The sequence below is a fragment of the Carlito syrichta genome, unplaced genomic scaffold (genome assembly GCF_000164805.1).
Source record: "Carlito syrichta isolate Samal-C Ts95f unplaced genomic scaffold, Tarsius_syrichta-2.0.1 Scaffold302431, whole genome shotgun sequence".
Taxonomy (NCBI): domain Eukaryota; kingdom Metazoa; phylum Chordata; class Mammalia; order Primates; family Tarsiidae; genus Carlito; species Carlito syrichta.
In genome coordinates, this window is record NW_007246527.1 from 141,545 (window position 1) to 156,099 (window position 14,555).

General features: G+C 38.6%; 1 protein-coding gene across 3 annotated transcripts in view; it reads left to right on the forward strand.

The window, feature by feature from the left end:
• The window catches only part of DCP2 (decapping mRNA 2), a 48,679-nt gene that overhangs the window by 27,375 nt on the left and 6,749 nt on the right, over nucleotides 1–14,555 (forward strand). For all 3 annotated transcript variants that reach the window (XM_021711651.1, XM_021711652.1, XM_008056658.2), the window contains 4 exons: nucleotides 7,084–7,236; nucleotides 7,361–7,473; nucleotides 7,571–7,678; nucleotides 9,735–9,870. In XM_021711651.1, the coding sequence (XP_021567326.1) occupies nucleotides 7,084–7,236; nucleotides 7,361–7,473; nucleotides 7,571–7,678; nucleotides 9,735–9,870 (510 nt within the window). The remainder of the gene's footprint in view (nucleotides 1–7,083; nucleotides 7,237–7,360; nucleotides 7,474–7,570; nucleotides 7,679–9,734; nucleotides 9,871–14,555) is intronic.

A 14,555-nucleotide genomic window follows, 5' to 3' on the forward strand; every position in this document is an offset into this window, starting at 1 on the left:
TAGCTGGAACTACAGGCGCGCGCTGCCATGCCTGGCTAATTTTTGATTTATTGTAGAGATAAGGTCTCGCCAAGTTGCCCAGGCAGGTCGCCAAGTTGCCCAGGCAGGTCTCGAATCCGCGGGCTCAGGCATTCCTCTCACCTTAGCCTCCCAAAACACGGGATTACAGGCTGAGCCACCGAGCCTGGCTGTAGTTGCCATCTTTAAATGTTGAAAGTGTTCACTTAGCAATCCTAGCATTGCAGTGTGTCCTCCTGCCACTTGGTGGTACTGCAGTCCAGTATAAACAACACTGCTTGACCTGGGAAATCACCAGTTCAGTCTTAGTTGTAAACCAGATTGTTATTACTTTCTTTTATAGCTCATTAATGCCTCATTTTCCCTTTTAATTTTCATTTGTTTTAACATTTAAGAAAAGATTTTGTCTTAATTTTCTAGCTACTGATTAACTTGGACTGGTGTCTTAAGCACTTTTTTATATTATGCTGTTCTAACCATGGATGCTAACCCTTATTTTAAGTTATTTTTATTTTTTGTTTTTTTGAAGTCAGAGTCTCACTCTGTTACCCAGGCTGGAGTGCAGTGGCACGCTCACGGCCACTGCAGCCTCGACGTGCTGGGCTCAAGCAATCCTTCCACTTCAGCCTTCCAAGTAGCTGGAACTACAGGCATGTGCCACCATGCCTGGTTAATTTTTTTTTTTTTTTAATTGTAGAGATGAGGTCTCGCCAAGTTGCCCAGGCTGGTCTTGAACCCGTGGGCTCAGGCAGTCCTCTTACCTTGGCCTTCCAAAGTGCATGATTATAGGCGTGAGCTACCACACTCGGCCATATTTTAAGTTATTAATAGTGGGCCACCTCTTCGGGTCCCCTCTCGCTGTGGGAGCTTTTCTGTCCTCTCAATAAATTCTGCTTTAAGAAATGTTATTAATAGCATTTTTATTTGCTTTATTGTAGCATTCCTACAGTCATGTTAATTATATATGGTAACCCAGTGAATTTGACACATCCTTAAACAGGACTAGATATATGACTCAAACCTAAAGAAGGAGTGGCAAACAGTCTTCTTGAGGAGAAATTATAAATAATTATCAATGAAAACCAACGGCAATGTATTTTTTTGAGTTGGAGTCTCTATCACCCAGGCAATGGCATGATCATGGCTCAGTGCAGCCTCCAACTCCTGAGCTCAACTGATCGTTCTACCTTAGCCTCCCTAGTAGCTATGATTACAGGTGCATTCCACTAAGCTCAGCTGATTTTTAAAATTTTTTTGTACAGATGAGATTTCACTATGTTGCTTAAGCTGATCTTGAACCCCTGGCCTCAAGTACTCCTCACCTTGGTCTCCCAGAGTGTTAGCATTATAGGCATAAGCCCCATGCCTGGCCTCAATTTTCTTTTTAAGAGGGCAATTTGGGTTGGTAATTTCCAGTCTTTTGTTTAATGTTTTGGTTCACTTTCGTTAATTTGGTTATTTCTGAGCAGTTTTGTTCAGAAATAGATTTAGGACTATCAAAAGACAAAATTTTAACAAATTTAGTTTGAAGATCATGGTTGGCTTTATTTGAGATTCTAGAATTAGGCAGTACTTCATTCCATACAACACAATGAGTGTTCCAATAAACTGTGCAAAGGAGGATGTTTTTGTTTGTTGTTTTTGAATTGGAATCTCCTTTGTCATCCAGGCTGGAGTGCAGGGGCACACTGGATTCATGCTATCCTTCTGCCACACACTTCTTCTAAATAGTTGGAACCACAGACCTGCACCACCACCCTTGGCTAATGTTTTAAAATTTATTGTAGAGACAGGGTCTTGCCAAATTGCCCAGGCTGGTCTCTAACCCCTGGGCTTAGGCAGTCCCCCCCCTTGGCCTCCCAAAGTACTGGGGTTACAGGTTTGAACCACTGTGCCCAGCTAGGAGGATGGTTTTAAAGACACAACAGGGTCAGCAGACAGCAGACACACGCACTGTTGTCCTGCCTATTGTGCCATTCACAATGTGTCTGCCTTTTTTTTTTTTTGGGTTGGAGTCCCACTCTGTCACCCAGGCTGGAGTGCAGTGGCGCGCTCATGGTCACTGCAGCCTGGACCTGCTGTGCTGAGGCGATTCTTCTACCTTCTAAGTGGCTATAACTACAAGAATGTACCACCACACCCTCTTTTTTTTTTTTTTTTTTAAAGCAGGATTTATTGAGAGGACAGAAAAGCACAGGACAGAGATGTAAAACATGTTTTCTAGATATTATTGAAGACATAACTACTTCAGTATATTTTTGTTGTCATTTGTGGTGAAACACCACCTGTTCTTGAAAATAAGAAATTGATACTTGGTAGTTTATATTATGGACAGGATTTCATTGTCTTTCTGTGCTGGTGCTCTTTGGGTTACATTTTAAAAAAATTATTTACATGGTTATTTAATCTGGTAACTTTTTTTTTTTTTTGAGTCAGAGTCTCACATTGTCACCCAGATTCGAGTACAGTGACATGCTCATGGTTACCGCAGCCTTGACCTGCTGGGCTCAGGTGATCCGTCTTTCTCAGCCTTCCAAGTAACTGGAACTACAGGTGCATGCCACCACACCTGGCTAATTTTTTATTTATTGTAGGTTAATTGTAGTTGCCCAGGCTGATCTCAAACCCCTGGGCTCAGGCAATCTTCTTGCCTCTACCTCTCAAAATGTTGGTATTATAGACTTTAGCCACCATGCCCAGCTCTGATAACATTTGAGAAATTAATGCTGCTCCATGTTCCAGGAAAATTTACTGTGTATTTTAATACAGGAATAGATTTGGTTCACAGATGGTATTTTAGGAAAATTTTTGTCTTTGGTGTTAGTACATACATATAATCAGACACCAAAATATCATTTAAAAGCTTTTCTTGTCAATATTTGATGAGAGTACATGCTAATTTTAGTGGCAAATCTATCTTTATCACTTTTAGAATTGAGAGGTTGTTGCTTGTATTCTGAGTTTGGTTGTACAGTTTAAAACTGCCTTTTGTTAGTGCTGATGGCTCTTTTCGTTTCACCTTATGTTGCACTATTTCCTTCCATATCATTCTTCAGGTGTAGCCATTTCTAGCTATCTGAATGGAATGCCTTTTTCTTTTTATCTGTCTGGCAAACTCCTATTCATCTTATAAGACCTAGCTCGAGTGTATCCAGCAGAAATAGGATGCTATCCATAACAGCTTTCCAAAGGTGACCACCCCCCAACTCTCAAACACGTCTACCAAAGGTTGAGTTTGCTCCCATCTCTTAAAACTTATATTACAGTGTTGTTTTTTTTTTTAAAGACTGAACTCCTTAAAAAGCAGTGCTTCTTCCAGCTACTTGGAAGGCTGAGGTGGAAGAATCGCCTGAGCCCAGTAGGTTGAGGCTGTGGTGGCCATGAACGTGCCACTGCACTCCAGCCTGGGAGACAAGAGTGAGACTCCAACTTAAAAAAAAGCAATGTTTGCTTTATTCATTACTGAATTCACTGCCTAGGATAATGCTTGCACTTATTAGGCACATAGAACATATTTGAATGAATGCACTAAAAACAACTAAACATTTTAGTTGCGTGTGACCTCATAAAAATTTTATTAGTAATGAGATTTTTTTTTTTTTTTATTTATTGTAGAGATGAGGTCTCGCCAAGTTGCCCAGGCAGGTCTCGAACCCGTGGGCTCAGGCAATCCACTCACCTCAGCCTCCCAAAGCGCGGGATTACAGGCTGAGCCACCGAGCCCGGCTGGGATAATTTTATATAGAGAGAAAAATAGTAAGGGTAATACAAAGAATAGAACCCAGTTCATGTTTTTGCCATATTTGCTTTATTACTTTTAATATGTGGGTGTGTATTTTTTTATTATTGCTGAATTATTTAAATTGCAGGCATAATATTCCTTTATCTTTAACTATTTCTTCATGTATCGTGTAAGAACCAGGAATTATCTTAGGGTAATCACAGTGCAGTTAATAAATTCAGGAATGTGACATTGATGCTGTTATCTAATGGACAATTCATATCCAGATCCACTAATTGTTCATTACGATCTTTTCAGCAGTTTCCATTCCTTCACCAATCCAGGATCCCTGTCCACCCTCATTTGTTGCATTTGTAAATTAAATGTCATGCCTCTTCAGTCACCTTTAATCTGGAGGAACAGTTTCTTGGTCCTTTTTTTTTTTTTGAGTTGGAGTCTCACTCAGTTGCCCAGACTGGAGTACAGTGGCCGCTCCCGGCCACTGCAGCCTTGACCTGCTGGACTCTGGCGATCCTTCTGTCTCAGCCTTCCAAGGAGCTGGAACTACAGGCGCGCGCTACCACACCTGGCTAATTTTTTTGATTTATTGTAGAGATGAGGCCTCGCCAAGTTGCCCAGGTGGGTCTCGAACCCGCGGGCTCAGGCAATTCACTCACCTCGGCCTCCTAAAGCGTGGGATTACGGCTGAGCCACCGAGCCTGGCCCAGTGCTTTTTTTAAATTAGGCATGTGTTTAGTTTGATACTTACTTGTAACACAAAGATAACAGGCTATACCCACAAGGAATTTACACATAGTTTCTAATTATTATGCACATTTATATGACTAACTATGTATATGTATTTCTTTCTCTTTTTTTGAGTTAGAGTTTTACTCTGTCGCCCAGACTGGAGTGCAGTGGCTGCTCCTGGCCACCACAGCCTCAACCTGCTGGGCTCTGGCGATCCTTCCCCCTTAGCCTTCCAAGTAGCTGGAACTACAGGTGCGCGCTACCATGCCCGGCTAATTTTTTTGATTTATTGTAGAGATTAGGTCTTACCAAGTTGCCCAGGCGGGTCTTTAACCCGCGGGCTCCCAAGGTGCGGGATTACAGGCTGGGCCACCGAACCCAGCTATGTATTTCTGATAATGAGGTATTAGTCAAAGAAGGGAGCTAAAGAAAGTAACTGTAAAAACAGAATTAACCATATATGAATTATTTTTAACTCTTCCTATTGAAATTAAAGTACATAATCTTAAGTGAACAATTTGTTCATTTTTATATGTGTATATAGCTGTGAAACCGTCCAGATCAAGATAGAAAACATTTCCAGCACTGCAGAAGAGTTCTGCCTGACCCTTCCTAAACAATACTCATTTTTTCATGCAATTTCTGAAGGGATTCACTGTTTTGACTTTTATTACCATTGATTCGTTTTGCTTGTTCTTGAGCGTCATATAATTAGAATTTTGCAGTAGTACTCTTTTGTGTTTGGCTTCTTTGACTCAGTAAAATGCCTATGAGATTCTTCTATGCTGTTGCATGTCCCAGTAGTTGGTTCTTTTTATTGTTTTAAGAGGAGTGACCCAAAAAAACCTGGAAATATTTTCTGAATGGTGGGTCCATTGTAATACAGGCTTCCCTCCACTTGGTAGGTGTTGTAGGAACCCATCAACATCAGTGTACCAGCTAGCTTTGCTGTGAGAGACTGCATTCAGCTTCAGTGATTTTTTTTCTTTTTTTTTTTTTTTTGAGATCCAGTGTACTTGCTCATTTCATGTACACGAACAGCCTGCCCACACCTTCATGAACACGAATGGGCTGCCCATACTGCCCTGCGTGTTAGCAGCTTTTGACCAAAAACAGCAGGACTCCTGTGCCTCACCCTCCTTAGTCTAACTGGTCTCATGTAGAGTGATGGTTTTTTGTTTCTCTGATGATAAAAGTTCTCAAAGGGAAACAAAAGGCCTCAAAGGTAAACATTGTGCCTGTGTGGAAGAGATGAAACAAAGAACAGCAGAAACACTAAAAGACACCAAAATTGATGAGAGTTCAAAAACAGTTTTGAGCAGTGGAAAAACTTGGTAGGTGAATTGCATCAAAGGGAGAGTACTTTGAAGGTGACTGAAATTTAAACATGCAGGAATAAATACACAATTTTTAATAAATTCCCGGTGGTTTGAATTCCCCTATATGTAGTATTCCAACATATGAACATACTGCATTTTTTATACTACATATTTTTGTCCATTCTGTTATGCATTGGATTGTATCCAACTTTTGCTATTATAAATTAAAACTGCTGTGAATATTCTTGTATGTGTCCTTTGAGGGAAATAGCCCCTATTTGTCTAACAGTGGACTTGCTGAGTCATAGGAAGGCAACTATCAGTTTTCTAAGTAGTTGTACTGATTTACATTCCCAACAACAGTGAGTGAGAGTTCTAGTTGTGCTACATTCTGGCCTGTACATCAGATTATCAAACTAAATAGTTTTTAGCTATTCTACTGGAAATGTAATGGTATATCATTGTGGTTTTCAGTTTACATTTTCCTGAAGTTTAATGATGTTGAGCACTATTATGTTCTTATTGGCTATTCAGATATCCTCTTTTATTAAGTACCCATTTACATGTTACCCATTTTTTTTAAAGTTGAGTTACTTATATCAATATGTATAAGTTTATATAATATGTTCTGGATATGAATATTGTAGCTTTTCTTTTGACTCTCTTAATGGAGTCTTTGATGAAAAGAAACAGTTTTACATATTGATAAATCAATCTTAATTGTTACAATGATAAATCTAATCCATCAAGGTGAATTTAGTAATCAAAAACATTTTTAACTCTGTTTCAAATAGTAGATTAGACAAAGGAAAAGGAAAACCCTGAAGTGTCTGGGCTTTTGTATATGAGAATGCTCAGACAACATTCATGAGTCAGACCTACATGATTGATGGTTTAATAACATTGTCTTTTGTATGTAAATGTTAATAAGGTTTGGGGAAGTGGGAAATTATGAGACCTCTATCACTGAGCCATCTGTATTTTATTTTGGGAAAGATGTATAGTTTTGGTGTGTTTGAATATCAGTGATCAGCTCTACAGTGAACTGCTTCTGTGTATACCTACAATACTACATGTGGATATAGAAAAATATAGGACACAATAACTTTCTTTTTTTCAATAACACATATGTACTTCTGTACCCAATCTGTCATTTCTAGAAGTAGTAAATATAAATATTTCGTTTTTTCTGAATTTTTTTCCTTGAGTTTAAATTTTAATGAGCTTGGGGGCCTGACAGTTAAAATGAACATATTATCCAAATTTGTATTTCAGGTCTTTGAGGAAACTGGTTTTGATATCAAAGACTATATTTGTAAGGATGATTACATTGAACTTCGAATCAATGACCAGCTTGCTCGTTTATACATCATTCCAGGAGTTCCAAAAGATACAAAATTTAACCCAAAAACCAGAAGAGAAATTCGGGTATGTAACAATTTGCGAGTATTTTCAGGTTGTTTGACACTAACACAGTTGAGTTAAGTAGGGAATTTTTTTTAGACACTCCTTGATAATAATTAACTAAGTGAATTTTTCTTCTGTGTTTCAGAACATTGAGTGGTTCTCCATTGAGAAATTGCCTTGTCATAGAAATGATATGACCCCCAAATCCAAACTTGGTTTGGCACCAAACAAATTTTTTATGGCCATTCCTTTTATCAGGTATGTTCATATTTCTTGAAATATAAATAACCTTCATGATTCCAAAAGTTTCTTTTTATAGCCAGATTTTGAAATTGAATTCTTAATGTTTCCATAGACCATTGAGGGACTGGCTTTCTAGAAGATTTGGAGATTCCTCAGACAGTGACAATGGATTTTCCTCAGCTGGTAGCACACCAGCTAAACCCACTGTAGAAAAATTGAGGTAATGAAATATATTCATGGAATTCTGACTTTCTGGTAGTTTGGTTTTTTTTTTTAAATACAGTAACATTTTCCTTCTAAAATTTACACAGGTATATGATAACTTTTTATAGGTACCATTTTGTTATTGGTTACACAGATAATAGAAGATTTTTTAAAAGGTTTTTAATGAGATGAAAATGGTTAATTGGAGTTGGAAAGAAGCTTCAGGCACATTTTAAAATAGTATACTCAAGATGATACCAACTTTTTAGATGAATAGAAAGAACACTAGGAAAAGGAAAAAATTTGTGTTCATAGTGTAACTTTTTTCTGTTTTTACATCCTACTTTTGAGATAATTGAATTTCTGAAGACTGTTGAATGGGGAATATATTGAGGTCTGTGTTTGTGTAGGGGAGATGAGGGATGCTGATATATAACTTATATAATCATAGTCAGAACAGTGAAGACTTGGGCTTGCTTTTTTTTCTTTCTCTATTGTAGACTTATAAAGTAGGCTGGGGAAGTAACTGTTAAATAAGCATATATGCTTCTAATCAGCGTGTTAGAAATTTGCCTATGTTAGGTTCAGAGAGAGTTAATTTTTATATTTTCTCTAATTTGTATGTCCTATCATAGAATTTCAAAAATTAAACAATAGATGTAAACCACATTTGTAGTCAGTATTTTTCAATTAGATGAGTTTTATGAGGACAGAAACTTGGACAAAATACTTTCAGATGCCTTTGTAAATCTGTGGTTACAATCACCAGATTATTTACTGTTAGACATAACTGTGAAACGGTATAGAAAAAATTAAGGTAGACAGGAGTGCAGCCAAGATTAAAAAGAATCAAGACACTACCAAAAAGTTATGAAATAGCGACAGTTTGGGGTTGGGGGAAATGACATGAATGTTCATGTTTGGAAAAATCTATCCACCATTTTGTGTGGTGTGATTCCCGTATCTTTTAGTCCTGAGGTTTGTGGTCTTGGCGAGTGGGTAAGGAGATGATAAGGCAACTTCTGTAAACAAATTTCAGGTTTTTAATGGCAGGTGATGGTATTTTTAGAATATAGACTGTGATGATCTGTAGGAGGAAATGTCTAAATTTTGTCTAAAGAAAGGGTAGAAAGGCTGAAATTTTATTATAATTACAAATTACTGCATGAGTATAACCTTTTAAAATTAGATTCTAGCCGGGCTCGGTGGCTCAGCCTGTAATCCCCCTTTGGGAGGCTGAGGTAAGTGGATTGCCTGAGCCCATGGGTTCAAGACCCGCCTGGGCAGCGAGACTTCATCTCTACAATAAATCAAAAAATCATCCAGGCATGGTAGCGCATGCCTGTAATTCTGACTACTTGGAAGGTTGAGGCGGAAGGATCGCCGGAGCCCAGCAGGTCGAGGCTGCAGTGGCCAGGAGCAGCCACTGCACTCCAGTCTGGGTGACAGAGTGAGACTCCAACTAAAAATAAATAAATAAATAAAAATAAAATAAAATTAGATTCTTTTGCATAAGAATTTGAGACTTAAGATTTAATTTTCTCATTCATTGTCTTGTGCCCTTAATTTTTTGCTTTAGAAGATAGCTTAATTTCTCAGGTCCCCTTCTAGCTTGGTATGATCCATAACTGACCTTTGTGGGATCAAATTCCATACTTTAAACATCCTAGTAAGAATATGAATTGTTTGTCCTATTAAAAAGGAAAATTCACTTAACATTCATTGTTTTAACTAAATTTAGAAAGAAATATTTTCTTCAGATTTTTAAGAAAACAGTATAATCACATATAAGGAGAAGATGGCATGGATAATTTTTTAAAGACTGGGATGAAAAATAATAGGTTATTCATTCAAGAAATATTTATTTACTTTTCTGGGCGATGGGGATAGATACTAGATAAAGCAGACATGAATCTCTGCCCTCGTGGAATTTACATTCCAGTTGAGGGAGATAGAAAATAAATAAAAAAGTAAAATATGGTTGTAGTTTGTAAATTAAACTTATTAAGATATTAAACAACTATAGCTGAAAATGTTCTGATCTTATTTTCATTTTTAAAATCTTGGTATAGTCGAACAAAATTTCGCCACAGTCAGCAGTTATTTCCTGATGGTTCTCCTGGTGACCCATGGATAAAGCAAAGGCAGCCACTGCAACAAAAGCCATATAATAATCATTCTGAAATGTCTGAGGTTTTAAAAGTGAAGGTGAGTGCGCACAGTTAATTTTGCAGATTTAGAACATTTTGCTTTGAAATCAGTCTCATTTGAGGAATTGCTTTTTCCCTCCCCTGATTTGGGGTCTCACACTCTGCTTAGGCTGGAGTGTGGTGGCAATGATCATGGTTCACTGTAGCCTCAACTTCCTGGGCTCAGGTGATCCTTCCGCCTCATCCTCTCTTGTAGCTGGGACTAGAGGTGGTGCCACCATGCCTGGCGCTTTTTTTTGTAGAGATGAGGCCTCACTATGTTGCCTAGGCTGGTCTTGAACTTCTGGGCTCAGGCAATCCTCCCAAAGTGCTGGGATTACAAGTGTGAGCCACCGTGCCCAGCCAGGAATTGCATATTAATAGTGTTAGAGCTCTGAAAAGACTCCTGTGTTTCTTACTTTTGAATTGAAGCAGAGCTGAGACTCCTTAGTGTTTACAACTTTGGTATAGATCTCGTGTAATGAGTAATAAGAATTAGCATCTAACTTTGGTATGTATATTCCCGATGAAAGGTTCAGTTTAAAACATAGATAATAGGGAAACTATCTTCCAAATTAAGATAAGTAAGATCTATTGACTTTTGTTCAGAAAAAAGAAGTAACAGTGTATTGTATGATTTTATTTTCATCCATTCTACTCTTAATGGACATTTTGGTTACTTCCAGTTTGGGGCTTTAACAAACAGTGCTGCTATGAACACTTTACTATAAATACTTCTATACATGTCTTTTGATGAACATACATCCTTCTTTTGTGTAACTAAAGGAACTAAAAATAGAATTGTTGGTTACTCGATATGCTTGTGTTATTGAGCAGGGGTCTCCAGCCCCTAGACCACAGACTGGTACCCATGTTACCGCCTGAGCTCTGCCTCCTGTCAGATCAGTGGCAGCGTTAGATTCTCATAGGAGTGCAAACTATTATGACCTGTGCATGTGCTCCTTGTGAGAATCTAATGCCTGATGATCTGAGGTGAAGTTGAGGTGGTGATGCCAGCACTGAGGAATGGCTGCCAATACAGATTAACAATAGTAGTGAGGTTTGACCACACAGAGACCATTATAAGTCAGTTGCTTGCAGACTCATATCAAAAGCCTATTAGTGTGTTGCAAGTGAGTTGATGTATGTGGTTGTACTACTTTATCTGGTGGCGGACTTTAAGTCAGAATCCAACACTTATTTTAGTCTGCATATGGCTTGCCCATTATTTTATTTACCACTTCTATCTGCGCCTCTTTTCTAAAAAAAATGGTGTCATATAATTATTTCATTAATAATATTAATATAAGCTGGGCTCGGTGGCTCCGTCTGTAATCCCACACCTTTGGGAGACTGAGGTGAGTGGATTGCCTGAGCCCGCGGGTTCGAGACCTGCCTGGGCAACTTGGTGAGACCTCATCTCTATAATAAATAAAAAATTAGCCGGGTGTGGTAGCGCGAGCCTGCAGTTCAAGCTACTTGGAAGGCTGAGGCGGAAGGATCGCCGGAGGCCACCAGGTCGAGGCTACAGTAGCCTGGAGCGGCCACTGCACTCCAGTCTGGGCGACAGAGTGAGACTCCAACTCAAAAATAAAAATAAAAAAATAAAAAATAATAATACTAGAAAGAAAGTACACAATAAATACTGTGTACTTGAGCCGTGCCAAAACCATCACCCCTCATCTGTGGAAAAATTGTCTTCCACTAAACCAGTGCCTGATGCCAGAAATGTTGGGAACCTCTGTTATAGAATATATACTTGCAAATAATTTTCTCCAGTAATTTATATTCCCAGCAATTCTAGTTGTTCTAATTGTTCCACATCCTTACTTGGCATTATGTCTTTTTTATTTCAGCTTTTCTTTTTTATTTTTCCTTTAAAAGATTTATTGTGTTTGTCAAAATTTTAAAAAGTTCATACTTCACAGGATGTTATGAAAAGAGAAAAAGAGCCCACAAAATAGAAAATGTTTGCATGTTATATATACAATAAAAGGTTAATATCCAGAATATTTTAAAAACTCCTAGAACTCAACAACAACAAAACAGCTCAATTAAAAAATGGACAAATGACTTAAATAGACAGTTATTCCAAGAAGATATAACATGGTCAATAAGCACACAAAAGGATAGTTAACATTACTAATCATTGAGATACTATTTACCCTTTATGATAACTATAATAAAAGCCAAAAATGACAAAACTGAAAATAACAAGTGTTGTTGAGGATGTGGAGAATTACCACCATGTGCATTGGAATGTAAAATGGTGCAGCTGCCTTGGAAAACAGTGTCAGTTTCTCAAAAAGTTAAACAGTTGCCATATGACCCAACAAATCCACTCTGAGGTATATATCCAAAAGAATTGAAAGCAGGACTTAAACAGATAATTTACTTACCAGTGTTCATAGAAGCATTATTCATAATAAGGAAAAGGTGGAAACAACTCACGTGTCTGTCAAAGATTACTAGAGAAACAAAATGGGTTGTACATGTAGTGGTATATTCAGTTGTAAGGAAATGATATTAAGAAATGAAATTTAGCTAGGCATGGTGGCTCATGCCTGTAATCCCAGCACTTTTGGGAGGTGGAGGCAAGAGGGTTGCCTGAGCTCAGGGGTTCGAGACCAGCCTGGGCAACATGGTGAGACCTCATCTCTACAATAAATCACAAAAATTAGCTGGGCATGTTGTGGAACACTGAGGCAGAAGGATTGCCTGAGTCCAGCAGGTTGAGACTGCTGTGACTATGAGTGTACCATGGCACTACAACCTGGGTGACAGAGTGAGACTCTAACTCAAAAAAAAAGAAAAGGCAGGGCACGGTGGCTCAAGCCTGTAATCCCAGCACTTTGGGAGACCGAGGTGAGGGAATTGTCTGAGCCTGTGGGTTTGAGACCAGCCTGGGCAACATGGTGAGACCTCGTCTCTACAATAAATTAAAAAATCAGCTGGGCATGGTAATGTGCGCCTGTAGTTCTGGCTACTTGGAAGACTGAGGCAGAAGAATTGCCTGAGCCCACCAGGTCGAGGCTGCGGTGGCCAGGAGTGTGCCACTGCACTCCAGCCTGGGCGACAGAGAGACTCCAGCTTTTTTTTAAAAAAAGAGAAAGAAAAGAAATTTGGGCGTGGTGGTTCATGCCTGTAATCCCAGCATTTTTGAAGGCAGAGGTGAGAAGATTGCCTGAGTTCAGGGGTTTGATACCAGCCTGGGCAACATGGTGAGACCTTGTCTCTACAATAATAAATTAAAAAAATTAGCTGGGCGTGGTGGCGTATGCCTGTGTTTCCAACTACTTGGAAGGCTGAGGTGGTAGGATCCTGCGCCTGGCAGGTCAAGGCTGTGGTGGCTGTGAGTATGCCACTGCACTCCAGCCTGGGCGGCAGAGTGAGACTGCAACTAAAAAAAAAGGAAAACAAAATTTTAGCCAGGTGTGGTGGCTCATGCTTGTAATCACTTTGAGAGGAGGCAAGAGGATTGCCTGAAGCCAGGGGTTCTAGACCAGCCTGGGTAACTTAGCAAGATCTCGTCTCTACAATAAATAAAAAATTAGCCAGGTGGCATGCACCTGTAGTTCTGGCTTCTTGGGAGGCTGAGGCAGAGGAATCACCTGAGCCCAAAAGGTTGTGGCTGTGGTAGTAGTAAGTGTGCCACTGCACGAGGCTGTGGCGGCAGTTAAGTATGCCACTGCACTCCAGCCTGGGCACTGCGACTCAAAAAAAAAGAAAAAGAAATTCTGGTACATGCTACAATATAGGTGAACCTTGGTGATATTATGCTAAGTGAAATAAGCCAGATGCAAAAGGACAGATGTTTATGGTTCCACATAAATGAAGTATCTGGAATTGACAAATTTGTAGAGATACAAAGTAGAGTTAACAAATTTAGATGGAGGGGAGAATAGGGAGTTATTGTTTATTGGATACAGTTTCTGTTTGGGAAAGTAGTTGAAATGATAAATTCTACGCATATTGTATCACAATGAAAAACAAAAACAAACACTGGGAGAGCAGAAACCCCTTGGGTCCCCTTTTGCTCTGGGAGCTTTTCTGTCCTCTCATTAAATCCTGCTTTAAAAAAAAAAAGTGTATGGCGACATAAGTTTCTGAAAGCCATATTTATTTTCCTACCATAATCTATTTAAGTTAGGCTATTGTTTTTCAGCTGTTTTAGCAACTGCCTAATTTTTTCTGTAGGTAGTCAGAATGTAAATTAATGTATCTTTGTTTTTATGTCATATTTAAAAATAACAAAGTTTCTATTTTCTCACCATTTTATCTAGTCTTCTTAAATAGCTATCTCTTCAAGGTCTCAAAGGACAAATTAATGTTTACAAAGTGTTTGCTTTAATTTGAACTTAGAATTTTTTGTGGGAAAATTAATTCACGTTAAAGCAATTTAATAGCAAGATTTAAACTACAGTATGTTAGATGTTGTCTAAATTTAGAAATAATAACCCACATTTTAAGAACACCAATCTTTATTATATATTTTGTAAAAAGAGGTTCTTCATATAGTCTTATTTTATTTATTAATGCTTTAAAGCAGATTTCCAGGGTAACAGTTGATCATACCTGTTGCCGATTTTCTGCTTTAAGAACCATGGCCAGTGTGCCTCAGCATTCCCTTGGAGAGAGATTTTTTTTTATGTATCATAAATAAAATCTGTAAGCAGGAGTGGGATCAGGCAGAAGGTTTGGGAA